At 41.0% G+C, this 26,863-nt stretch overlaps 1 protein-coding gene across 10 annotated transcripts in view; it reads right to left on the bottom strand.

Annotated features, from left to right (window-relative positions):
• The window catches only part of ANK3 (ankyrin 3, node of Ranvier (ankyrin G)), a 362,370-nt gene that overhangs the window by 108,382 nt on the left and 227,125 nt on the right, over positions 1-26,863 (bottom strand). For all 10 annotated transcript variants that reach the window (XM_017825985.1, XM_017825988.1, XM_017825992.1 and 7 more), the window contains 5 exons: positions 17,176-17,274; positions 9,559-9,657; positions 4,780-4,977; positions 3,297-3,395; positions 474-572 (listed from right to left, as the gene is read on the bottom strand). In XM_017825985.1, coding sequence (XP_017681474.1) covers positions 474-572; positions 3,297-3,395; positions 4,780-4,977; positions 9,559-9,657; positions 17,176-17,274 — 594 coding nt within the window. The remainder of the gene's footprint in view (positions 1-473; positions 573-3,296; positions 3,396-4,779; positions 4,978-9,558; positions 9,658-17,175; positions 17,275-26,863) is intronic.

Below are 26,863 nucleotides of genomic sequence, written 5' to 3'. Positions count from 1 at the left end.
TTTTACACATGCCCCGGGAGCCTTGGGGCACACAGCACACATCCAGCAGAAAGGCAGCTCAGACGGCTGGATGGACACAGGCAATATGTCCCAACAATCTGCTGCAATCTGTTGGTAACAGCACAACTTTCCTTAAATGGCAGACCCCCGGGGTCTTGGGAAAACAGTGCTCAACAGTCAAGCATAGATCTCAAAAATTACATATGAAAAGCTACAGTGTGTTCTCATCCTTTACTTCAGAAAATAAAGAGGAGAGACCCTACTTAAGGTCAGCCCCTTTTGAGGTTTCAACCTGTCAAGCATCTCCCGAGTAGGAGCCAGCAGGTTGCACTTTCCCATGACTCCAGCACGAGCCACAGCTGCTGTGGAGGTGGATGGTGAACATCAGAATTAGGCACTTCTTCACAGTGCTGCTCCCAGATATTACAGTGCATTCCCAGTGCTGCTGTGCTGAGAGGGGAGCTGTTACTCACCACGTTGGTAGTGTTGGGTGATGCTCCATGATGCATTAGCTGCGATACAATATTTACATGGCCCATGAAGGCAGCAACGTGGATTGGAGTTAGGCCCGACTGGAAAACAAATCAAAGTCCAATTTCAATGCCTACTTCCACATTCCTTTACAAGAATGTCATGGAGAAAACATAAATTATTCCAAACTAAGTAAACTCCAGTGCTTGCTCTTCTGAGAGGGTCTCATCTCCTCAAAACCATATACACATGCTTAAAGTAAAGGGCACACAGAATTGGAAACACCTATGAGTATGATTCATGAGCAAACATGTAAACATTCTAGGGATCCAGTAGTTCTCCATCAACTAAGCAAAATTTCTTCTTAAAGCATTTGCATCTTGGAACAGAAGGAAAAAAAATAAATAAACTGTAGAAGCATTCCTGGTACAAAGGTAAGACTTTCTGGAACATTCAGCTAAATGCAAAAAAGATGCAGTGTCCATTGTCCTCAACAGATCCAGTTGGCTTTAGGGTGAACAAAAAGGTCTATTGAACTTAGTGGTGAGCTCCATCCCCACTGTTTCTCCAGGAGAAAGGGAATTTGAAACTGGCATCCAGCCAGAGAGGCCCAGACACAAGTGACACAGGCTACAGAGAATTCCCCCTTCCCTCAGGTCTTTGTGGCACTATCACCACCATAAATCTGCACCACTGCCCTAATACAAGATGTGAAAGACCAGCTGGAGAGAGAGGGAGGGAGAAGGAAAGGGGAAAAAGGGAGCAGTCTTCTAGCAGGACATGACCTCAAGGATTTTGCTTTAGAAATCTAATCAATAGTTAATATTTCTCCACATAGAATTATCCTAAAGCCTCTTCACAGCTGCTTCTGCACAGCTGTACCAATACTCAGCCAGAGGCTGCAAAAGGGGGTTTTGCTACCAAGAGGAGGAGAAAGCTCAGTGGATCTTTGGAAATCCCCTGATTTAGGCAGCTTTCCCACAGATATTCACAAGTCCCAGGAGGGTAGAGGTGAGAAAAACACACTTTTTTTCCTTTCTCATGCAGAACAGCAAATATGAGCAGGAAGGCAGCATAACTGGTTCAGTGTGTTACTTCTTTTACCTGTTTCAAATAATTTAGTAAATGCTTTTAAAATAATAGAGTGGTGGAAATACAAGGCATATCGTCCTCTCAGAACATAAAACACCAACTCATACTGCAAGGATTCAAGCCTGCAGCGGAAAAAAAGGTGCGGTATTTGCAAATGGAAGTATGGAATCTATCTGGAAAACAGAATTCACCATATAAAAAAGGTAATAAATGTTACCTTTGATGCACAGTTTCACATGCAACAGTCATTATTTGTGACAATGATTATTTGTTTCCTCTTATTGCATTTGCATTGTTTATTCACAACTTGCAACCAACACTTGTTTGCTCTCAGATTCCTTCAGGGAGGAACACTCTGAAGCTTTCTGGCCAATTTGTTTTGAGGGCCAGACACAAACTTTGTTTCTGACTTAGAGAAATAGCAGCTTATGGGATGGGTGCTGAGTACCAACTCCTAATTCTGCCTTGAAAGGTTGGTACTATATAGTCAGTGAAAGAGGCAGGAAGGTAAAGCCCTGCAGTAAAGTATCATCCTGGATCCCAACAAATGCAGTCAGATGTGGTTTGAGATCACATGAGATCACAGTGAGGCAGGAAATAAAGGAAAAACTCTTGCTTTTGGAAAGCTTTTGCTCAAAAAAGCAATTCCAAAAGTACAGACCAGACTTTTAACCCAGTTCACTTGCACCAATAGTGTAGCTAAGTGTTGCTTTTGCTTCTGTTCTCATAATTCTTTGAATTTAAAAGGGATAAAATGGATTTGATAGTGTTTCTACTTCCACACCGACTACTTAATATAGAGGAGATGCATCTCAGCCCTTCCATAAAGGCTGTCTTTGTGTTTCTCACTCCCCTGCGAATAGGATTTCAAATTAAACTCTGAAAGCTGCATCTACAACCCCTAAGGTTTTCAAAAACTAGTCTGGATATAGGTAAACTATAGCCGGGGCAGGCTCTACTCTCCCTCAAGCAAGCCAGGATGGGAGCTCTATGGTTTGCTGCTGAATAATTAAAATAAAACCCCATGCACTAAATGAAACTCCATTTTGTGGAGATGAACTACTCCCCATTGTACCTTGCTTAATCAATGGAATTCCTTGCCATTTCCTAACCTGGCTTATTCCACAGGGTTCACACATTCATATATGTGATCTTTCCTTCTCTCTTCAATTGGTAGAATATACACAAACATAGACAAAAAATATCCTGTAGGTACTTAATTAATCTCTAAATTGTGCCAATAACTGGGTGCACACTATGTCATCCTGGCTGAAGTAACAGCATTTTGATTTCTGTCTAGCAGATCTGTGATGCCCCATGATGGTGGGTAAGCATAACTTCTGGGTGGAAAGTGAAAACAAGCTCTGAATTAAATCACCTTTCAAAATAGGACTTGGTGAAGCACAGTCTTCACCTTGATCTCTCAAATTTCATCATCTTTGGTGCTTTAAATTACAGAAAAAAGTGACAGAAATGGTGGATTTTAGAAAAAACTTTTCATATGTTATGTTTCACTTGTTTTTCCAACTGTAATCCCAAAGCATATAATTTGTTTGTGATTCACAAGGGCAACTGACTTTATTATTCAGTTTTATTATTTCATAATACCTAGCTGAAAGTAATTGCTGACTTGATGGTCCATGTTCTTCCAGAAATATTCAAATATTAATCAATAGAGTTACAATGCAATTTGTAGGAAAAGCAAACACAAGTGTGAAAAGACCATTTCTTACCTCAGTCACAGCTTGAATTGATGCCCCGTGCTTCAGAAGAAGTTCCATTACTTTTATTCTGTTTTTCTTGCAGGCAATGTGAAGAGGTGTGAAACCATTCTGTAAATGAAAAAATATACTTCCTGATACCCCATGTGTCCTTAAAAACTAGAATTGGGTATGGAATTCATGTAAAACATTTTTCAGTTTTAACAAAAACACCTCCCAGAACTTGTTTTGGCTTTATTAAATTTTTCATGTAAGAGATAGGTCTTTTTCTTTTTAGAAGGTTTTTCTATTTCATATAGCAAGTTTTAATTATGAAATATATTGCCTACTCCAGTAATTAATTTATTTTTAAAAATTCTCAATTCACCAAAACTATCAAACCCTTCATTTGTTGCTTACCATACTCATTTTTAACTGGGTGGAGTTTTTTTTTTGAGGGGGGGCAGGGGATTGGGGTGGGTCTTTTTTGGTTGGTTTTCTTTTGAGCTTTTAGAACTGCTAGTAAAAAAGGCACATTACAACCTCTGGAATTTAGATCTTCTAAACTATTTTTACTACTTTTTTTTTTCATTCATTATCTGCCAGTTTACAGCAACTACAACTATTTTGCCTCCCCACTTGCTGTTTATAGTGAACAAAACCCATAATACCTTGACCAAAGACACGTGAGGACAGGTTGATCTGACACAAAAACAGAGGGGCTGAGAGAAGGGAATCTGTGGAGCCTGTACTGTTTTCAAGAGAGTCAATCCCTCCTGGCCTGTGAGGGTTTCAGGAGCTCACATAACATTTCGGGAGCTGAATGAGTTAGCATCAGGCTGTGAAACCAACAGTCAACCCAATTCATGTCAGAACGTAAATTTGTTTGGAACAATTACTGAAAAACAAATCAAAGAGACATTCTAAAAAGAACAGATTGCAAGTTCTTGAACAAAACACATTGATGCATTCTGCTTGTATGCAGTTTAACTGCACTAACGTATTTTGTTACTGAAGTTGTTTTTAAAGCAGAAAGGCATATGACTCCATTGACATAATTATACAATACCACAAATATTCATTGTGTAACTCATTCCTACCTTTTACTATTTCACATGATTGAGAGCTAATAAAAACTCCCCTGGTTTTAAATGTTGCTGATTCTTTTCTCTCTACAAACACTTAGAAAATGAGGGTTCTCTCCATACCCAAACCTACAGCAGTTACGTCTGCAGCTGTTTCACCTATTCAGAATCATAAAAAGCTACTGGGAGGCAAAAGTGCTCCAGTTACACTAAAAATTCATAAATCACTGTTGACTGTCTGTAAGCAAAGGTCTGCTCTGATTTCACAATACATTATCAACACTTTGAACCTTGAGCATCCTCTCTTGGGCTGTAGCAACACAGCACATCCTCCCCGTCAACATCAGCAGGCAGAAAATAACTCTCAAATGAGTCTCACCACAACTCTGGGAGAATGTTTAGCTGTGAATAGTACCCCGCTGTGTACTCACCAGTGCTTTGGCATTAGGATTAGCTTTCTTGTCCAAGAGAACCTTGGCAACTTTGTAGTGGCCACAGTGGGCGGCGACATGCAGCGCAGTCAGATAGTCATTAGTGACGTCGTCTACAGGCACGTTGTGCTGAATCAGAAGCTGAACACAGTTTAGATGATCTCCTTGTGTTGCCATGTGCAACGGAGACAAACCATTCTGCCAACAGAAAGACCCAACACGGGTGGGTTATAGGATGCTCAGAGAAATAAAACTCCTCCGCGTTGTTCTCGGAGCGTTTGTTGTATGAAGAATTTTACAAGCCCAGAGAGCACCCAAAATAAACTTACCATGTTCAGTGTAACAATGAGGGTTCTTACTCTAGAATTTAGAGCTTGTTTGGTTAGAGTTTGTAGGCAGCTCTACATTGAAAAGCCGTCACAACATACCAGCAATGCTCTAAACGTAGCTTCTTTCATCCAGTATAGCTCAGATAAGCTGCTTGATTTAGATGAGTTATGTGAGAAACAGCACTTTGTGTTGTTTCAGACTTTTAACACCCTAGCCAGGGAATTTGCTGGATTTAAAAGCTGCATTAAACTCACCACTCCAGAGTAGCTTGCATAGACCAGGCATGAGAGCACAGGTCAGAGTATCACTCAGTAAACACTACAGCCTTCCCTCATTCCTCCACTTGTGTTTTCCTGAATTTGGGTTGTATGCATGCTTATTCCACATTACACACCTCTGGAGACTATTCTTCCCATTCAACACGGGTACAACAGCAATAGTTTCAAGTGGAACTAAAAATCTGTGAATGAGACCTCCATGCTGTGACCTACCAGGGGCAGTGGTAAAGCTGTTTCACCAGGGAAACACCTGAGAGAGATTCATGTACCAATGAATTGTTTCTTACAGTGCTTAAAAGAGATAACAAACATATTATATTTCCAGAGTAAAAACATGAAGAGAAAATTCTCAGAAATTTAAAGGACTGACAATGTTTCATGATGAAAGTTTAAAATATATGCCAGAATGAAAGAGGTCTTGTTAGCAGAGGTACATGAGCTCCTTTTTCCACTCATATTTTTTTTTTTCACTCAATCCTCCTAATGCCAAAATGAGATTTGAGTGCAGAAGCTATTCTTGAAACACACAATAGTTTATAATCTCTAAATGACTGACAGTACACTGTGTCTGTATCATGAGACACTGAAACTTTTGGTCACAGATGCAGTGCCCTCATGTGACCACATTTAGCAAAGGCAAAGTAACAGGATAAAACCAGCTGAAATCTCAGGCTCTCTGAACAGATCTCTTCCTTTGCCCTTCCCATGGCCATACAATAACAGTAACTACAAGCATTTGAAATAAAGTTGGAAATACACGGTGAAGTAATTTTTTAAATCGACATGGAATAAAGATGGTGGAAGCAAACAGGCAAATCCTGCCAGAATTTGAAAGCAGGTTATATTCAATGCTGAGATACAGACATCCTTGGACACAGTTCTATCCTTCAAGTAAGATTATCTCATGGGCATCTCACTTGTGATTTATGTTGGCTTGGATAAGCCTCTCTCCCATTCCCAAAGGGTACTATAGCAATTATCTGCATGGAAGCTTGATACTAGCAATGCATTTTAAATGTTTTTACTGTCTTCTAGTGCAGTTGAACAGTAGAACAAAAAAAGATTAATTTCCCCTGGTCACCAAGCCCTCCTGATAACAGTTTATAAGTGATGATACTTTTCAGATGAGAGTAAAAAAAAAATCATGAAACTTTATAAACAGTTCTGCTCCATTTTGATAAGAAAGATCCTTCGGGTTAAAAGTGTAATTCTTCACAATTACAGCCAAGAAACCACACTTATTAATGGAGTAAGAAATTGAGAAGTTGATATGGGACTCCTTTATAGGAGAGACTTGTACTAAGAAGGTTGACATTGATGGAAAAGAAAGGAAGAAATAGAGCAGCCAGACGTCAATTTGGGAAAATCAGCAAAATGCTTGATAAAAATCTGTCATGGATGAAAGAAGTGCACCAAATAGTCAGACTTTACACAGAAAAACAAGAGATATGACTGGATGCTAAAGAAGTTGATGAATTCAGAAAACATTTGGAAAATTGTCTTTTGTTATAACCTAAACCAGGCTTAATTCTGTTGTGGTAGAAGACATTCCATAATCTTACACAAGTCAGTTAATATTTCGATGCCTTTGTCTTCCCACATTCAACATAAATACATTACATGTAACAATGTTCTGCAGTCCCACATCTTTTATGTGAGAGACAATCCAACAATGTCTGTAAGAAGTGATTTGGTACTTTAGGCCAGAGCCACTATATAAACACTGTTACAGTACTGCTTTTTTAAAGATTGCCAAGAAAATACTAAAAGGTGAAGAAGTTCAAGATTAATAAAAGATATTGACAGTCACCAATACCTTAAAAAAACCAACCAACCAAAAAAAAACAAATAAAAAAAACCCAAAACAGAACAAAAGGGGACCATAGAGATGAAACAGAGTATCAACTGCCTGACTAGGACAACATAAAATTAAATATCTTATTTTGTAGCTGTGGCAAAGCACTTTAATCAGGGAAAGAGCCATTAACTCTGAGGAGAGGGGGGAAAAAAAAAAGAGCCAAACGAGTGTGGAAAACTGATAATTAAAAAAAGATGGACGTTTACAGGCAGGGATGCCATTTCTTATACAAAATCATTGGCATATTCAGAACTAGAATTCCCTTTTCCTTTTGCCTGTAGAACACCCCAGATAATCCATTAGGTCATTTCATCCCCTGAAAATAAATCTAAGGTTATTCCAGTGCAAAAAAGGGTCAGCACTACACTAAACCATCTCTAGCAGGAAATAGCTATCAAACTGCAGCCTGGTTATTATTCTGAAAGAGTTTTATATAACATGAGAAAACTTTGTGAAGTTCAAATTCTTTCAAAGATGTGCCCTATTTCCAATAATATATGACTTAATTTGAAGAGAATGGAGCCACTTATTTTTGCAGAGGACAGTTCTGCAGTTTAGTGTCAAATGAATGAATTCATTTATGCCATTCAGAGGTACAGCTACTTCTTGGATTACCTTCTGAAAATGGTAGAATTAACACATCAGAAGGAAACTCAGGAAGCTCTGCACTTTCTTCTGTTTGCTTTTTAAACACATAAGATCATTCTCTCTTCCAGAGGAGGCTCCTATTTTGCTGTAGTTTTTTATATAACCCTCCACAGATCATCATCCAAAGTCTGTCTTTCAGCCTTAGGCAATTTCAAACCCACTATCCCATGTAATCATCTGCCTGATTTTGTCTAGTAAACTGTGGAGTCTGCTCAGGAAGAGCAACAAACCCAAAACCTACAGGCCTTGAACAGCAGGTTAAGTTTAGGGATAACACCTGAAAACATAAAATCCACGCAACAAAAAAATATAGTTCCTTAGGAGAGGTTTTCATATATATGATGGTGGAAATGAAAGAAATAGAGTTTATGTTGTGGGGGTTTTTTGGTTTGGGTTTTTTTTTGTGTGTTTGTGGTTTGTTTTGTTTGTTTGTTTTTTGGGGTGGCTTTTTTGGTGTTTTGGTTTTGGGCTTTTTTCCCCTTTAAGTAATTAATTGAGCTATCAAAGAGTGTGGAAGAGTTTGACTCCCTGAAGCAGGAGTTCTAGTCTCTGAGAGTGGCAGTGGTGTGGAGATGCAGCCCAAGGGGTTCCTGGACAGCCCCCTGCTGTTCTCCCCTGCTCCTGAAGTTTGTGAGTCAGGGCTGTGGAAGTCCATGGAAACTCCACATGCAGAGGATGGGTGAAAACTGTCTGTCAGATTACCCATGATAGCTCTTACCAGTGACTCATTTAGCAGAGGAAAGCTGGTGCCAACCTCCCCAAATAAATGCTAAATATACTCCAGCAAGGGGAGAAAAAAAAAAAAAAACAAAAGAGGGAGGAGAGAAGCAGAATATAGAAGGGTGCTGAGACAGAAAAGAACAGGATGCCAGAAGAGAGAAAGGAAATAATAGAAGCAAACAAGAAACGTTGTTGAAATATATTGCTTACAGACTGAGTTAAAAAAAAATGTAGTGGAAGGTTATCTTGGGAAAGAACCTCAACAAACTGCACAGCTCAAATGTCAACCCTGAATGGGAAAGTCACGGAATGTAGTGGTGCTACAAAGCAGGCTGCTGCACTGAGGTTTGGAATCAGCAATAACAGCACAGCAGAGACCACTGCCTGAAGAGTTCTGGCAAGTGCTGCCTTTAATGCCAGCCCCTAGGTCTGAAGCAATCTGTGCACCCTGGCACAGGTGATTTGAAATACCCAGGAAGAATTTTGCAAGATAAACTGTAGAGAGATAGAAAGTGGAGAAACTGGCTAAGTCCTTAGGAAATACGAGCTGTCTCTGCAAAGGGACATTGCTCTATTTTTATCTCTTGTCTCTTCTCTAGCCTTAGGGTGATTTGGTGCAAGCTGAAGATACATTGTAATCACCGTGTATTTATTCCAGGATAAGATACAGAGATTTTCAGCTACTGAAATTCTGAGGGACAGGGTTACCATACGTGTCTTTTTGGTTGGCACAGACGTCTTTTCTTGTATATCTCAATTTAACACATTTTACATATGCAGACGTGCGCTACATACGGCATCACTTCGGAGAGCTCCCACACAGTTGCTTTAAATAACTAAGAAATAGGAAAGTTATTGTCAAGCCCTTAAATATATGAGACATGCAGAATTACATTAAAAAAAAAAAGTACAAGGATTATCCCAGTAGAAAAGAGTACCAATTACCTTGGTTTTGGAAAGAATAGGGGCACCACGATCCAGCAGCATTTCTACAACCTGTTCATGGCCACTTCTTGCTCCACAGTGGAGGGGGGTCAACCCATCCTGTGGGATATAGAATTATAACTGATTAGTTTCAGACACATTAAAATCTCGTGCACTTTTATAAAGACCCATGATGTCCCAAGAAACTAATTAATTCCTGCAGGATGCTGCTCTTCTGCAAAGGAACAGCTGACTCTGTTTATTGAAACGGACTGAGCACATTTTGGCTCTGATTTTCTGGACATGTAAATAGTCACATCACATTGATGCTCATGCAGTGGGCTACTTCCAGGCCCTCACTGTATAAGCATTAAAGTGGTTAATGCATCTACAAGAAAAAGATGAGATTGCACTTCAGGTACTTTTTGCCTGTGTGTCTTTGAGAACACTGGGTCTCTCATTTGTCAGTGTGCATCAAAGTCAATGGATAGTCATTAAGTCTGAGAGAAAAAAAAATTCCTACTCAGACTTTTTTTATTACACTGATTTTGACAAGTGTACAAGCAGACAAGAAAACCATCTTAATCCCAGGTGATAGAAGTATGTTGGAATCACTTCTGTCTCTTGTTCAGACTGTGCTTATGTGACCTCCAGCTGAATGACTGGCCTGGAGTCAAGGCATACTGTCAATACCTCTTTTAGAACAGTTTGCTCAGTAATAGTCAACATCCTGTTATAAAAATGTGCCTCAAATAAGGGGAAGACTTTTTAACATGAACAGAGCTATTCCAAGCTGATTGGACTATACTTTGACCTGTACCCTCTTTACTTGTGCTGTACACAAGTGCTAGAGTCAAAGAGAGCACATGTGCCCTGAGGAACTGCGAGTGAAGTCACACGAGGTTCTTCAATGCCCAGTGACACAGTGCTTGTTACAAATAATGATGTTATGGTTTTCAGAAACTTTAGTTTTCCAAATACAAGTCATAAAGGAAGGAGCCTTCTTCCAGTGTCTTCTGGAGCCTTCTTCCAGTGTCTTCTGGAGCTCTTGAAAACACATATGTTGTATTGCCTAAAATATGTATGTCACAACATTAATTCCTTCTTACACATTCTATGCTCGCTTCATACACATGCACTCCCTCTCTGTCTGTTGGTGTATGGTAGCAAGTATTATTAACATACCTCCTTAGTCATATTTTTTATGCACAATTATAATATTCTTCTTTGATAATTCCCAAACCATCACACTCTACTAGAATATCAGCTTAAGCCCTGCAAAGTGTAGAGGGCAGCCAGGGAGGGGGAGGTGGTGATTCAGAGAGCCTTACACTCTCCTGCTTCTACTTTTTTGCCCTTTCCTAATAAAACTATGAAAAATAGCAGGTAGAAATTCTCATTTCAGACTTTTATGGTTCGCGTTGTGCATTTTCTTCCATTGGCATATGTTTTTGATGTAGATGAAGAAAAGATTTTGGTTCAGATGTAACTCCCCTAACTCAGAGAGTCATTTTTCATGCAAGATGGACACAATTTGGGCCACAATGTTCTTCCTGACATCTCTGAAGTTGACTCTGTTGTCATTTCTGCTTCTTTTTCTTACTTCAGCCCACAAACAGGGAAGGGCACCTTGTTAAATTCATACCACACAAATTAAAGATGTATTGCTCAAAACATTTAAAGACAAAGCAAAAAGACATCAAACCCCATTAACTGTGTACTTATCAGCCAAGCTGCAAATATTCTGCTGTAGCTTCACAAGTGTTTAAAATGGTACTGCATATTTCCTATACCAGAAGTTTCCACAGGTAAGGGCATATCAAGTACTGAGCAGACACAATAGTATAAAAATATCACCTACATAAAAAAACTTGTATGGGAAAGAAAATAAAATGCAGCAAGGTTAGATAACTAGAGACCTGTAGGCAGGAGCTGAAGATCATCATGTACCTTGGATTGTCATGATGTAACATTAGACTGTTCATTCTTTTTACTTCCTATAATTATCACATTCTCCAGGCACATCAAAGATAGACACTCAAGGAGATCAGGCACAGAAAGTGAGGTAGAGAACATTTTCCAGATTTAATGCCCCCCCAGCTCATTTCACCAACATACCATGGGTAGTACATACTATGCTCACAGAGAATGAGACACATTTGAGCATCTTCACATCTGAGTCTAGACCCTTAAAAACTACTTCAGTGCTCCCCAGAGCACAGTGTCCCAGCCCTCTCAGAGTATCTATGGCTGACAAGGTTTCTGTGGCTCAGGAGTAGGCAGACAGTCACGCTTGGCCAGTGGAGCTCATTCTGGTCCACACAATAGTCACTACCACCAGATGCATCACATGGTGTGACACAACATTACAATGCATGTAGGTGCTTGTTGGAGCAGCTGATCTATAGCTATTGTTAACATGATGTCAGGAACTCCCACTGCAAAGAGCAAATACACTCCAAGACAGATAATTTAGCTGCAGAGATTTTATTTTGTAGTTTGAAAAGACACTGTCTGTTCACTGGTTTACTTAATTGCTGCATGACACTTAAAGCAGGTAAAGAAAAATGCAGAGACAACCTGAAACACAGATCACAAAGATTTTTGTTTAAAAATCGAGAATCTGAGATTAAAAGAGACTGCTCTGAGCTCAGCAAGATTTCACTGATTTTGTCAGGAGATTTTCTAGTTGCTTATTTACTGTTCACATAGACTATACTATTGAAGTAAAAAATATATTACATGTATTAGGAAGCAAACTTGCCTTACTATGGTAGCCTGCAATGGCTCAGAAAAACCATTACAAACGATTATGACAATAATCTGCAGATTAAGGACTCTCTAAGTATGCACTGACATGATAAATCATATCATCTGCATTATCTATCCCTCCAGAGAGCCTGAGAGTAGCTCCAGCAAAGCCAGGAGGACAATAGGAGGAATTCTGCTTAGGCACAAGCCTCCCATTAGCATTGCACTCCCATCTCTGGGGCTGCTGCCTCCTTTAGCTTTTATTTCAAACACAGACATACACAAATAAATGAGATCTAAGCACGGTTTCTGGTCCCCGTTGAGACTCGGATCTTGTTAACACTGGAGTCAAAACTGGCTTGAGGTTAGCAGAGCCTGGTGCAAGCAGTGGAGCCCCTCCGCTGCAGCATTTCCCCACCACCACATGTGGCTTTAAGGGACCTCTGAGGAGCACAGATCAGCCTCCCTGTGCTCCCCAGCTACCTCTGCCTCTTCCTCATCACTGCTCTCCCAGGATTTCCCTTGCTGTACCCCAAAGCCCATTCCCTGGGCTGTACCCCAAAGCCATGGTGGGCTCAGTACCATCAGTACCCATCAGCGAGCACCAGCTTCTAACCCAGCCTTAGAGTGACGAAACAACACCCAGTAAAAACTTTACTGAGATGTAAATAGTCAGCAAGAGCTTGTCAGAGTTCGAGCCAAGTCCCAGAGCCTGTCCATGGCCTTGGCAGGAGTGTGGCAGGTGCTCCTCTCCCCTGAGCCAGAGGTAGCAGGCACGCTTCCCCAGGGGAGCAATTACTGCTGCCTCCAGGGTTTATCATCCCCAGCGCTGCTCAGTGACTCTGTGAATGCTATTCAGCCCATCAGGGCTCTGTGTCTCACAGCCCCTCCATGCTCCAAGTCTCCTGAACTCTTCACTTCAGTGGCATTACTGCAAACAGCCCCTTTTGTGCAACAGGGCAACGCATGAGGTTTGCTCTCCCTCCGAGTGCCAAGGCAGTGCTATTGTAGTTATTTTATATCTTAATACATGTGGCTTTTCTGAAGCAGCTTATGTATGATCTGATGCATCTTCAAAGAGCATATCCCACATGTTTTCATGGAGATATGAGTGCTGGCCTGTTATTTAGATGCAAAATCAGTAGAATGAAGATTATAAACACTTATTGTTAATCCAGGCTAAAACTTGCTTGCTGCCTGCTTCAGACAAAAATTCACTTTGGCATATACAGTATTAAACAGCCAAAGCAAATCAAGTTAATTTAATCAACCTCTCTAATTAAATTTTATTTTTTGAAGTCTTTTCTGGAAGACAGAGGAAACATAATTAGGGCAACATTCAGTAAACATGTTACATGAGGCGTTACTAGTTCTTTGCTCAGAATGTTAGTTAAAAACCAGAATGATTAAAGCTGCCCTGGCAGCACATAGTTCTTGAGGAACACCCTTAAGAATTCAGTACCAAGCCCCAAGTACCAGTTGCTAGACATCTCACACACTAAAAAAGGACAGAGGGGAGATAAACAGCTGGTTAAAATAAACAGTGCAACTCTTAAGTGTGAGCTAAAATGGGAAAAAAAAAGAAAAAAGGATGTCTGAGTCTCAAAATAGTTGGGAGATCTTTTTTGGAAATAACCACATAAGCTCACACGTTATTTCAACTCCCAATTATAGTTTTCAGGTGTGTATTTATGACCCTAATGAACACAGAGAAAGTGGGAGCTCACAGATGCCTTTTCCAATAATTTAAAAAGGATAAGGATTTAGCCCTTCACATTAACCTTTTGTGCAGTACTTCAGCACTACAGTTTCCAAGACCATCTGTCAGCAGCAAACGCAAATGCTCAGGGAAATGACTAAGGAAAAGAAATCATGACCTCAACTTACGTATTATTCGGGAAAGGTTTTATGTGAATTTATCTATAAAATAATTATGTTTGTGAAAAATAAAAAGAGACAACATGTGCAGTGTATTCCAGTATCCCATAGAGAGAATAGATTGCAGGAACAGACCGTAAAATGACAGCTGAATAGCTAAATCCATCCCATCTAAGAGTCAGAGTAGCAAATCCTGGCCCTGCTAGCGTTTGGTCAACAACACAAAACAGTATGTTCTGCATACTCATTTAAAGGTGAATTACAGACCTGAAACAGGACAAACAAAGGCCTAAGAACTTCTGCCCCTGAGCAATAAAAACCAGCAATTTCAAAATTTTCTTGTCCTTTCATACAGGTACAGAACCTTTGCCATTCACCTGTAAGGAGCCAGTTTCTCTTCCACAATCAACACTTGCATTAAATAATATCATGGTATCCAAGACAAAATCTATTTTATATAAAAAAATAATTCTGCTCCTCTCTTAAAAAATAGGAAAAAAAAAAAAAGAAAGGTCTCACACTTATAAATCTGGTAATAGGAGGCTCACTTATTTTCACATGCAAATCCCACCCGTTTATCAAGCTGTGTGTGCATTCAGCACCTGCCCCTCGCAGAACACTCAAGGCTGGGCTCTGCCTGGGCATCCAGCTGATAAGTGTGACTTGACACATGTATCAGAAAAGACAGCCTTGGCTGCTCTTTGCCTTTCAATACATTCAGTAGTGGTGATGCTCTTGCAAAAGGATATGGCTGAAGCTTTTGTCATCCTGTGATTTTGTAAGGCCCCTCCGTATCTGGGACATTGAAAAGAAGGATGGTGCTTAAAAAAATGAAATGACTACAAAATTGGCATATCTTAATTGTTCAGCCTTGGAAAACAACACTGGGTCAGGTAGGAATAACAAGAGGGATTTAGCAGGAATGTATGTTGTAACTGCTCACAGCAATTAATCTTTGCTCTTGTTTATGAGAACTAGGCAGACACTTATGAAACAATGCCCTTTTTCATCCAGCACCACATTACCCTCAGCCTTCTACTGCTTCTCCTATTGATTTCTAAATCCCTCCTGATGTACTCCAGCGATGCCGTTCCCTGTTCCCAGCCATGCAGTGTCTGCTGGGCTCCCTGAGCCTCCTTGGCAGAGGCACAGCCGCCCAGACCACAGCCTGGCAAACCCTCGCCAGGATGAGTCAGTGCTGCCGGGAGCAGAACTTCCACTTACTCACTGACTGCCAGAAAGTGATGCCTCTGGTAACGCCAGAGAGGGCACCGGTGAGTGACACACGTACAGCACAAGCAGCAGAAGTTACGCAAATCCCTTCTGACTGATGGAAAGGACGGGCGTTTGGGGAAACAGGCAGTCTGGGGGAAGCCAGAAAAAACAAACCAGTCATCCATTGCCTTTTGCCTCACTGGGAAGCTCTGCCAGACTCAGGAGCTGTTAATGCTTCTGCCCTCTTCCTAGATCCTGTTTCCGTCCCAGATTGTATTTTTAGTTACATAAACTATCACAGCGTCCGACCCTGGAGCCTGTGATACAGGAAATGAAGCGGATCACGAATTTTCCTAACTAAAAGAAAAGAGCAAGCTGGACTCCCAACTATTTAAGGTAGTAGTCCCCAATGTTTTGGCTGCGGTGGGCCACACAAATGCTTGTAGAGAGGAAGTGCACAGTGCCTTGCAAGTCTCCTTCTCCCCACTCTGACCAAATGCACATCTGTCACTCGTGGCCCTCCCTGCCATACCATAGGCTCACGCCCCTCAGCCTGGCAACCCCCATGTAGCATGTAGGCAGATGATACTTTAGCCCAGAAATTATCCCCACTGTTTGTATTATCCATGAAAAGTCATTGCTTCCATGTTCCCCAATTAGGAAAAAAAAAAGTTACGAATAAATCACCAGCGACTAAAGGTCAAAGAGAAGAAGAACTAAAGAAAAATATGTGGAGAGAATGAAGAAATGGCAAAATAAATTGACCCAGTTTCTGAATATAAGAAATAAAAAATACAAATGTTCCTAACAAGCCCGGCAGGAAATCTCAGAGACTGCTGAAACACTGGAAAACCAAACAGAAACCTGTCGATACAGTAATAACTGTAGAAAAATTATTCTTAGGTTATTAATTTCATTTGGTTAGAATGATTCTGGTGGAAATTATACAGCCTAATTAAAAATGAAAGAGAGATAGGTGATAAGTTAGTATTTCAAGAAAATGACAATTGCCAAAAAATTACAGTGACAGCTTTTGAGAGTTACCTCTCACACACGGGAGTGTGTTGCAAAGACTGCCATGAGAGCCCACAGCACCACAGTTCTAGGTTTTCTTCCAAACAGTTGATTTTTTTCCCTTTTTTTTTTTTTTTTTCTTTCCACTGAGTAATTAAATAAAGTATCCCTGGTTTGGTTTGGTTTTAACTACAGCACTTAGGTATAACCATATGCATTGAGTTTCTAAGTCATTCAGGGGGTAGAGTTAGGTGTCGACCTGATGGAAACCATCCCCCACGCCCGGCACATTGGCTGACAAGTCCCAGCCAGCAGCAAAGCACCCCCGTCACCCACAGGCTGAGCTGCACGAGACTCATCAGCCACACTGTTTTCTGTGACACTGCCCTGTGGATAGTGAAAGGCAAACACACACTACACTTCAAAGTTACCCTGTTAGCATACAAATTCGGAAATATCTTAGTTGAATATCTTAGTCTTTTAGCATTTTCCTGTACATTCACCTCCACCCCCAAGTAGCTAGAAGCAGTTCCTAATTAAATACTGTACAGAGAACATGGAAAACGGTTGGTTCTGAGCTCTGCCATATACATGGTGTTTCTCACACTGCTTTAAGAGATGCAAAATGTAGGCATCCTACTGCAACCATTTCATACAAAATAAATGCAGTGCAGCTGTAGTAGCCTGCCAGGAAGATAAATGATTTAAGCTCCACAGCAACAAACAGGTCAGAGGCAATAGTTCCATGCAGTCACTCACAGCATTCACACTTCAGCTTACCCTTGTTTTGGCATCAATTTTAGCTCCTCGATCAAGTAGGAGTTTGACCATATTTGCGTTGCCCCTTTTTGATGCAACATGCAACGGTGTGATATCATTCTGTGGAAGAAAACAACAGGAAAATAAATATGCATATGTCCTTCTTTCATGAATTCCGTGTTTGGTTTGCTCACAAAATGAATTATGCCCAGTTTGCTAAAGCATAACACAGTTTGTTTCCCTGAAAGGCTGGAAGCAAAGGGAAGCTATGTTTAACCACACATGTGAATTACGGGCCTGATACCTTGACTTGCACATTGTGAAGACAAACAACCAAGTTGTCGTTAGAGTTATACGGTGACGTGGTTGTGCCTCAGGCCTCAGCTTTGGCATAAGGGTTAAAATCAGGCAATTCTACTGACTGCATCCTAGCAATTTAATCCAGCTATGATTGTTTTCTGAGCATGTAGTGATAAGGATACACACCTCACAACTGCAGTGGTCTTGTAGGAGCCATAGTCAACAAATAAAACCATTACATCTGTAGAGCTAATTCAAAAGCAGCGAGATGCCAGCGCTATTTTATTTCTGAACACTATCAGCAAACTCTGGAAGCCTCGCGAGCACCTCTGTCTCGGCTCCATCATTAATTTCGCCTGCCCAATTTGTCCCTCTGATGGATGTAATGCTGTACACTTCAAGTGAGACTGTAAAGAAGTGTATTTGTTTCCCTGAGTGGCGCCTGGCAGGCCAGCAGCAGGCAGGGCTGCTGCACATCCAGGGCAGTTACATAACCAACGCGTGCGCACACAAAGGCACTTCTTTAACAAGATGTAGCCGGGACGTTCCTTCATGCTCTGATGAATCCTTCATTTCGTGGCGTATGAAGGCTGCATCCTGTATATATTTGATCATATGGAGCCAAGTAAAAATAAAAGGATTTAAATAGAGCGTGCAGCCACTGTACGAAGACAAACAGAATTTTGAAGAACGTGTTTCCGTGTGTTCAGGGGCAGCGCAAACAGCTGGCTGCGTAAAACCAGCCTCCCTGTGACCGAGCAGGAAGCAGTACATTGTAGTGAGCGTGTGTCCTAGGGCTGATTGAGTCAGAAAGGCCCCTGAATAGCTGGGGAGAGGTACAGGTGTCTTACCTGGCTAACAGACTGTTCGATACTGCTTCCTCAAAACTGCAGGGGAGCGGAGAGACAGAAAACCAGCACCGAAAAAAGATCCCCTCTCAGATGTGACAAGCTGACTCACAGCTTAATCATATCTCCCGAGTTCCTAATCCAGCTGTTACATTTTCATTTACACAAAATTTCACTATGGAGCTAACTCACAGTGACTAAAAAGTACTAATTAATATTATCACAGAGGTAAAAGACATGTTAGCAAGATTAAATGACAGAGATTCTTTCTACAACAGTAATGATCATTAGAGCATCAAAGTGATGGCTGTTCCAGTGTAGCTTCTCATTTCTTTAAAAAAGACAAAGTAAAACAAAAAGATGCTCAGCACATTACACAAAAATTGCACCCTGCCTAGTCCTTCCAGGGAGGCAAAACTGTGATTGCTTAACTCCTATTTTTTGAGTTGGTTTTGAAAAAAAGAATAAATTCCATTTGACTAGGAGTTGACATTGATTATAATACAGGGTCACTATATTACTGTATCAGCCACAAAGAGGACAAAAAAAGAGAGGAGAAAAGCAATTATGCAGAGATACTTTCTGGGCTTTTTCTCTTCCCAGGAGGAAAGATGTTACTGAGGTCAAAGGGAGACAGAGATGAATTCTACTTTCCTGAGGAAAAAAAACAGTAAAGGAAATAACTTTGATGTCTTCAAGAATGAGGTAATGCAGGTAATTTATACTGAAGGAACACCTTTTTCCACTTGCTGGGGTTGATGGGCAAAGAGGTTAACTCAGCCTAATAGACCCTAGTGCCCTATTAATATATCAAAATATTTTAGTACTAATAATTTACTGCTTCACACACAGACTAGAATAAAAGGCTTATCTAAGCTTTCAGAAAGAAATGGAGGAGGAAGGGACAGCATTACAAAAGGTAGGAGAAATACCTATTAGAAGTCTGGTTCTCATTCATCTTGACACTAAGCTAAATCTAGTGCAGCACAGGGGAGGGTATAACCATATAAGAATGTGCACTTTGGATCTAATTATTTGCCAGTCTGTTTGTTCAAAGCTCCTGTTGCCTTAAATGAAGGAGAGTCAATTCTGGAGTAGGTGGATGAGTGCTGGCACATACACATCTCATTCTCCAAAACAGATGACTTCCACTTAGCAATTAATGTTTAGGTCACACTGTTTGTTTGCAACAGGGGAAAAAAATAAAAATACCCACTTCCATGTTCAAAAAGGAGTCTTCTTCAAATAACCTTCATATTTCTGCTTAGTATCAAAATTGTTAGGACAGTATAATTCTCTCTCAGTTTCTAAGAGGAGTGATCACCCTGGCTGGAAACACAGGGAAATTCTCCAGCACTGAGTGAGCTCACTTTGCAAGCTGGAGAGCTAAGCAATTAATCTTTGCTCTATTTGATCATCTGTCTTGATGAAAAATATAAATTTAATATGTCTAGGATCTTGAAACCTGAAGTTACGTTTGGTTGAAAATAGTCAGCAAGTTCACATTACAAAGAGGGATGAAGAAAGGATGTGATCGCTCGATCACTTTAGAAACAGTTTGTTAGGAAAACCAACCACACACAGCTACTCTGAAATAACTAATGGAGCAGGAGAAATCAAGCAAAATAAACTCTGTATGTCCAGTGTAATATCTGTCCTTATGGATGAACAAACAGCTACTCTTTTCTAGGAAAAGAGCACTACAGCACTCATTCCCTTGGAAGGAGGTTACGGTTTTTGTAGTACTTTATTAACCTATTCAGACAGTTCATAAAAAGAATTAAGAGATAAAGAATTAAAAATGTATTTAGCCTTTTTTATCCCTAACATCTCAGGAAAACACTGTGGGGAAATAAAGAAAAAAAAAAAAGTGAGGGTGCAAGTCTCTATTCAGAATTTAATTTTGCCATTTTGCTATTTGAGCTTCTACTGGTAGCAAAGAATACGAAGTAATAATTCTGCTGGCTGAGTTCTGATTCCCCACAGATGAAAAGATGCATTATATGAATGCAGCTTGTCTTTGGTCAATACTGTGTTTTGTCAAGTCTTAAAGAATTAAAGCTAGAGGTTTCATACATATGGTCCTTTCCCATCCGACAATTAAAAACATGAACTGAGAAATCAATAAACCTCACACGACATCGTGATTAATTTTTTTTGATGACAAAACACAGCAAGCAACTCAAAATAGACTTATTTGTACTTATCACAGAAAACTACAGATAAAAACATCTTCATAATATGTGCAACTTCGGTGTAGGCTATTAGCACTAAAATTGTGGTATCAGCAAACAAAATAGCCATCAAATGTAATGTTCTGAATTCTTCGGTGTATCAACAGCATCTGCTGTCTTTTCAGTCTATTTTTATCTGTCTGATCTTCTGTAAATTTCTCCCTTTGTTCTTAAGATAGAATAGTAAATCAGGAAACTTTTGAAGATGTTTTCCTGCAGTAATAAAGCTGAAATGCCTTCAAAAAGTTGCCTATAAAAGATACGGTTCAGAACTAGAATGTCTGTTGGAGTGCTGCTTGCCCTCGCTGTTGAAATATCAGATGCTGGATTAATGTCTCAGGCAGACCCCTGAGATCCAACTTGCCATTCAACTTGAGAACAAATTCTACAGGGAACACGAAGTAGAACTTGTGAGAATAGCGACCTAAAACTATGCAATAAATGCTCACAGGATTATCAACTAGAACATCTCCTTCTTGGCAGATTTCCTGGGGCACGTGATTTTAAGTGCTCTGAAACTCCGCATAGCTCAAAACGTGATGGATTAGACCTGTGCCATTTTTTTCTACACCTCACAACACTGTGGGTGGTGGTTTTCCCTTTGTCTCTATCCACTGCCTGCTGCAGCCCACCACCCTCTCACACAGGGCCCTTGCCTTCCTTTGGAGCCTCACAACATCCACAAATACGATGGGTGAGGAGTGACCTGCTTGTACATCCTGTGGCTTTTGCTTGTGCCTGATCAGAGAAAACACTAAGTCCTTCCAGCTGCAGCTTTGTATCTACAGCTTCACAGGAAAATTCAAAAAACTTCGGGTTATCTTGTGCTGAGCAATAAGTCCCATCTGAAACATTTCCCATCTGAAATGAGATCAGCTCCCCTCTGACACGTGGTGTTATCCACCACAGTTCACCACAGCAGTCAGAATAACTCCTCACTATTACAAATTAGCAACACAAACGGTTAGAAAGTCAGGAAAAAAACAGGGAAAAAGTTAAAATTGGCAGAGTGCAAACACAGTACATCTTATATGATTATATTTTAATGCATTTAGAAAATGAGGAATTCCCCCTGGTTGCTGTTATGCTACGCTGTCCTATGGGATGGCCTTTTTCTCCCATCAGACAGTCTGATTTTATAAGCATAAGAATGTTAATATTCACAAAGAAAAGTAAATGTTTGCCCTTACAGTATCATACTGGGCTGTGAAATGTACCTTTAAAGGAAGGCACACAGAAAAAGGGAAAACCTTTCCCAGTCATGTGCTGCATTGATTTAAATGCTGACTGAGCAGCAGATCATGTAGGAACTGTGAAGATTCATTGCCAATGTCACAGGGGCTTGGTATTTCTCCTTGCTACCAACTGGAGAACTTACATCCACCTCTGAGCTCTCCTCCCAGCCCCTCAGTGGAGGGCAGTTTTAATGAGAAAAATTACACTTATTTGATTTTAAATTTCACTTCCTTGATTTAAAACAAACCAAACCCAAACAGTTTCTTACCAAAATGTTCAGATGAACTTGGAATTTACTAAGATAGTCCTTCTCAATTCTCAACTGACAGCAGACTCCAGGAAGAGCTTAATATTGACACAGAATGTGTGAATAAAATAGAAGCTGAAAATAGCCAGACTGCTAAAGCAGAAATTTCCTATGCAGTCTGGAAAATCCCTCATCATTAGGGGTTCTTAAGAAAAGAGCATAATGCTGGTTGCTGGTTGTTGCATACAGGAACTGTCAGCAACACCACTGCATAGATATGCACCATTACCAGATCCTGGAGGTATGGGAAGATTATGCCGTGCATTTAAAGACTGTGGTATGCAACTATACCAACATGTTTTATATGAAAACTTTCATACTTCTCTCCTGTATCTTTCTGAAACTCAGAGTTGGAGATATAACACAGAAGAATCCTTGCAGAGAAAAGTCTCATGTTCTAGTAGCAGTTACTGTGATCACTGAGGCTTCTATAGAAGTTTCAGAAATCAAAGATAAAAACAGACAATCAGATGCTTTCCAGGAAACCTGGCAAGAATGCATAACTTTCAGCTTTTTTCCTCCTCTACTTAATGGCAATAAATCTTATTCTGTGCTATTATAGTTCTTGTATGCTATACTTAACTTTCTTCAGGGTTGAGATGCATAAAATGAATCCTGGAAGAAAAGAAGGAAGACTATAGCAAGGAGCTGTTATGGCAAACTACCACTGGGGAAATAAGATGTTTTTCTCTTCTGCCACTGTCACTTAGATATTGCCTGCTCTTTTTGATGGGCTAATGGTGTTCTGCTTCTCAGCCTCAGGGTCATCATTAATGCACGTTGTCCTCACACTACCCTCAAAAATTACCAAATCCTTTCTCAACCTTCCAGTAAGCAAACTTTCTGCAGGCAAAGCCCACTCCCAGTGGAACTGAGATCTCCTCCAGAACAAGGAGTGCTGTGTATCAGGAAGGCTACTCACAGAGTTGGATGCAGTTTTATGGCACAGTTCCTGTTTGCTTTGGCAAGAAAGATATGGGGAGAGGTCTCCTTCACAAAGAGGATTTCCTGGCTACCTCAATCTTCTGACTTGCTCAAGTACAGAGTGGATGGGGGGCCACAGAGGTTTCATTCAGCTGTTGCTCTGGAAGCTTCAAAGAATTCCTTCCTTCCTTACTAACCACTGTGCTCCTCAGAAACAGGTGGAGCTTCAAAGGCGTTTCCTCACCTGGGCTAAACAGATCTTTTCACTGGAAGATCATCTCAGAAGAACGATATCTGAAGACTCTGTGAACCCCCAAAAGATAACTTTTTCCTAATTGTAATTTCCAGAAAAAGCACCTTCCTCACCTCAGTGGTTGGCATAGCAGCCTTGAAGAAATGCCGATTTGCACATCCTTGTTGCTACGTTAGCACAGGGCTGTCTGGACACACACCTCTATCCCAGCAGATACAACTGCCTGCCCTCCCTGGGCACTGCTCCTGGGAATGCCCAAGCAAGGCCTGAACAGGAAAGGGCAGGCACTCCACAGGGCTCAGATTTATAGCAAAAGAACTTTCCTGCACAGGATTTCTCCAAAATCAAGCTAAGAGAATGGTGCCTGGAATTGCTGCAATCATTCAAAACACAAGTAGTGACTGCACTTATATGTTAATCTGGCTAAGAGAGGAGGCTGACTTCACTCTCAGTTACCCTTTATTCTCCTCCTCCACTTCTTTAGCCCATGTGTGATTGCCTCCCAGTTAAACAAGAGGGAAATATGTTGAGGCAATGAAGGGATTTCCTAAGCTTTGAAACATTTCAAAGAAGCACAGCCAGACATGAAAATGTACTAGAGAAAAAGGATGATGAATAGACATAAAATGCCTGTTACCTTGCCAGTAATTGTGACAGGTTTTTTGCTGAGTTTGAGCCCAAGAAGTCAAGCAATTTGGAATGAGTGTTTTCCCTTCATTACAAAATGGCAAACATCCAGCGGAATAAGGAGATCTTGTTTCACTTGGAACGAGGTTAGGAAGGTTCTTGGAGCTGCTTCCTTGTTTATAGGTAGAATAAAGGGCATCACAAGCTGATGTACTGAAACAATTTCCATCCATTCCAATGGGAATTTTGTTGCGCCATCTTCCCTGCACTTGCAGCAAGGCAAGAGAAGAAAGCACAGACACAGAGGTGCTAACGCAGTTCAATGCAAGAGTTGACATGACATCAGTCACTTGGCTGCAAGAGTGCAAACCTGTAAAAGTAGGTACATTTCCAACCCTCCCAGCCTCTACAGTCAGCAGGTACACAGGCTGGCAGGCACTGTAACACCTGTAAGAGCTCCTGGAGCGATGCCTATTTTCCCAGTGGCAGTGAAAGAAGGGAACAAGGGAATATATGACAGCTGAGAGGCAGGCAGGTGTACACCAGTGGGGCGAGGGAAGCAGCTGCTACTGGATATCACTGGGGGCATCATTTACTTACAGTACAGCACCACTGCTCACCTCCTGCCCTTACACTGAGAGTCATCATCAAGCTCATGTCTTTCCCTGTGTTGCCGTGGGAGTTAGGTGCTGAAAAAATCTCCAGAGCAGTTAATTAGGGGTGAGATAACAAAGGGTTTATTTGCCAAGGCAAAGATGTTACAAGACGCGCGCTGGCCGTGCCTGAGATGTTACATTTTATAATACCATCCATCCAATCCCAGATGTGTCCCCCCTGTGGCCTTTACTCTGGACCACCCAGGGTCCACCGCCTGAAAATGGGTCTGGGGTGTGTTTCGGGACCCTCTGTTCATCCCATCTTCATCTCCCTCAGAGCACAAAGGGTACATAGTCACCCAATTCTTGACCGTGTTCTGTGGTTTAGGCCCTGATATGCTGTTCTGCCAACAATCTAGGCCTTGAGAAAAGACTAAACATTTCTACTGGATTAGGGGGTAGGAGTGATATAGGGAGCATAGAATGGGGTAAGAGGGTTAAGGAATGTGTAAACTAAGGGTGCTAGAGGGAAAGGGACAAGGGAGGGAGGGTTGCTGCTTTTAAAATCTACTTATAAAACTTACAAGGTTTACCAATATTAGAAAAATAAAAAAAACATTAGGGGCTTAAGGCATCACCTGTCATCACTGCTGGATCTCGGGCCTCTCAGAAACACTCTGAAAGCAGCAGCTGAAGAGATCTCCTTTGCCACAGGTCTGCCCTCTCTTTTCTTACATCCTTTCACCAGCTCTTCTTTTTACCACACTTGCCCTTGGCCTTAAGGCTCAAAGTTCTGCTTTCACCCTACACATCCATTCACCTTTTCTCGGCCCTTCCCACCTTGACTATACCGATGGTGGGAGCTGGCTATTTATCCTGCTCTCACACTTTTGGCTTAACATTGCCCCCTTCACACAAGCATCTTCTGTTACCACAATCATCTCCTCTTATTCAAATCTGTCCCCAGAATTCCTACTTTCCTAAACAGTTTAAACACAAATCAAGAGATAATGTTGATTTGCATTTATTTAACAAGAACAAAAGAAAAATGGTCGGTGGTTTGCAAAAACACAGAGTACATTTGACACGCCCATCTTAAAGTTTGCTTTTTGTGAAAGAAAGCTACAGTACCTACAAATGGTATGATTTTTGTTGGGTTACAGCCCTGCCACTTCTTTGCTCTGTTGCTCATCTCACATTGTCAACAACTCAATAAAGGCCTTTGCTCCAGTGAGGAGACAGCACATCATAGATAGTGTCTATAGAAAATGAAATGAGAGGCAAGGAGGTGGCAATGAGCAGGCTGATATGGGTAATTTTTAGTACCTGTTTTGCAATTTGGGTGATCAAGGATCAAGCAAGGGTTTTGCTGCTTGGTGCTGATAACTGTCCTTTGCACGCAACTGTTCCTGGTGCTCCGTTTGCCTACAAATTTGCTGCTCTACCAGAATCTAACTCATCTTTCTGTGCAGCACTTCCATTACCCGCCATCTGATAAGCACTAAGGAACAAAATTCAACTCCATGTTACTGTTATTTATGCTACAATTCTTTCTGTCACAACAACTCCATCTAGATTTCCAACCACCATACAGCAGAGATGTGCGCGCTCTCTGGATGCCCCCGCCCAGTATCCCAAGCACAAACAAGCCGCTCAGTGCTCTGAGTCACAGCTCAGCCCACTGCTCTTTCAGGCTGCTGTCACTGCATCCACACTTCCCCAGCCACCCCAGAACTCTGCCTCTCTCTGATGGTAGGTAACAACTAATGGAGGCACAACCTGTAACGTCTAGATCTTGAGGAGGAGGCAATAATGGCCTTATTACTTTGGATGTGCTCTCCATAAGTGCCCCTAATCCAAAACAGAGCTGCTGAAGCCTAAGACTTATTATTTTATTAAAACAAAAATAGGCAGATGGTATTTAGTGGTACTGGTACTAAATGCTGCTAATTGCTAATGTAGTAGCACTGCTAACCCCTAATCTTGTTTCTGAGTGGGAAAGAATTCACCTAAGACCCCGTTTGTCTTCCTTGCTTCTGTGATTACAGCTTATCAAATACTCAGTGCCAAAGCTCATGATGGTATGAAATGCCTTAATGCTCTAATTTGGTCAGCTAAAGGACTTGGAAATCAGAGGTCAATGTTATCAGTGAGAGGAAAGCACACATAGTCAGCAGCTTCCCAGGAACCCCTAACCCCCAAATTTGCTCTTAGCTTGTGAACTTCACGTGGATCTAACCCCCCTCACCAAAAACATGAAATATATTTAGTGATGAATGTGATTTGAAAAACATAATTTGAAGGGGATGGGGATGTATAAGAGTTGATCCTTACCTTTGATACTCAGCTATCAGTTTGACCCAATATCTGCTAGTACTCTTCTC

The sequence above is a fragment of the Lepidothrix coronata genome, unplaced genomic scaffold (genome assembly GCF_001604755.1).
Source record: "Lepidothrix coronata isolate B3197 unplaced genomic scaffold, Lepidothrix_coronata-1.0 Scaffold124, whole genome shotgun sequence".
Lineage (NCBI taxonomy): Eukaryota > Metazoa > Chordata > Aves > Passeriformes > Pipridae > Lepidothrix > Lepidothrix coronata.
The sequence above is the reverse complement of the archived record's forward strand: the minus strand, read 5'-3'. Positions and strand labels throughout refer to the sequence as shown.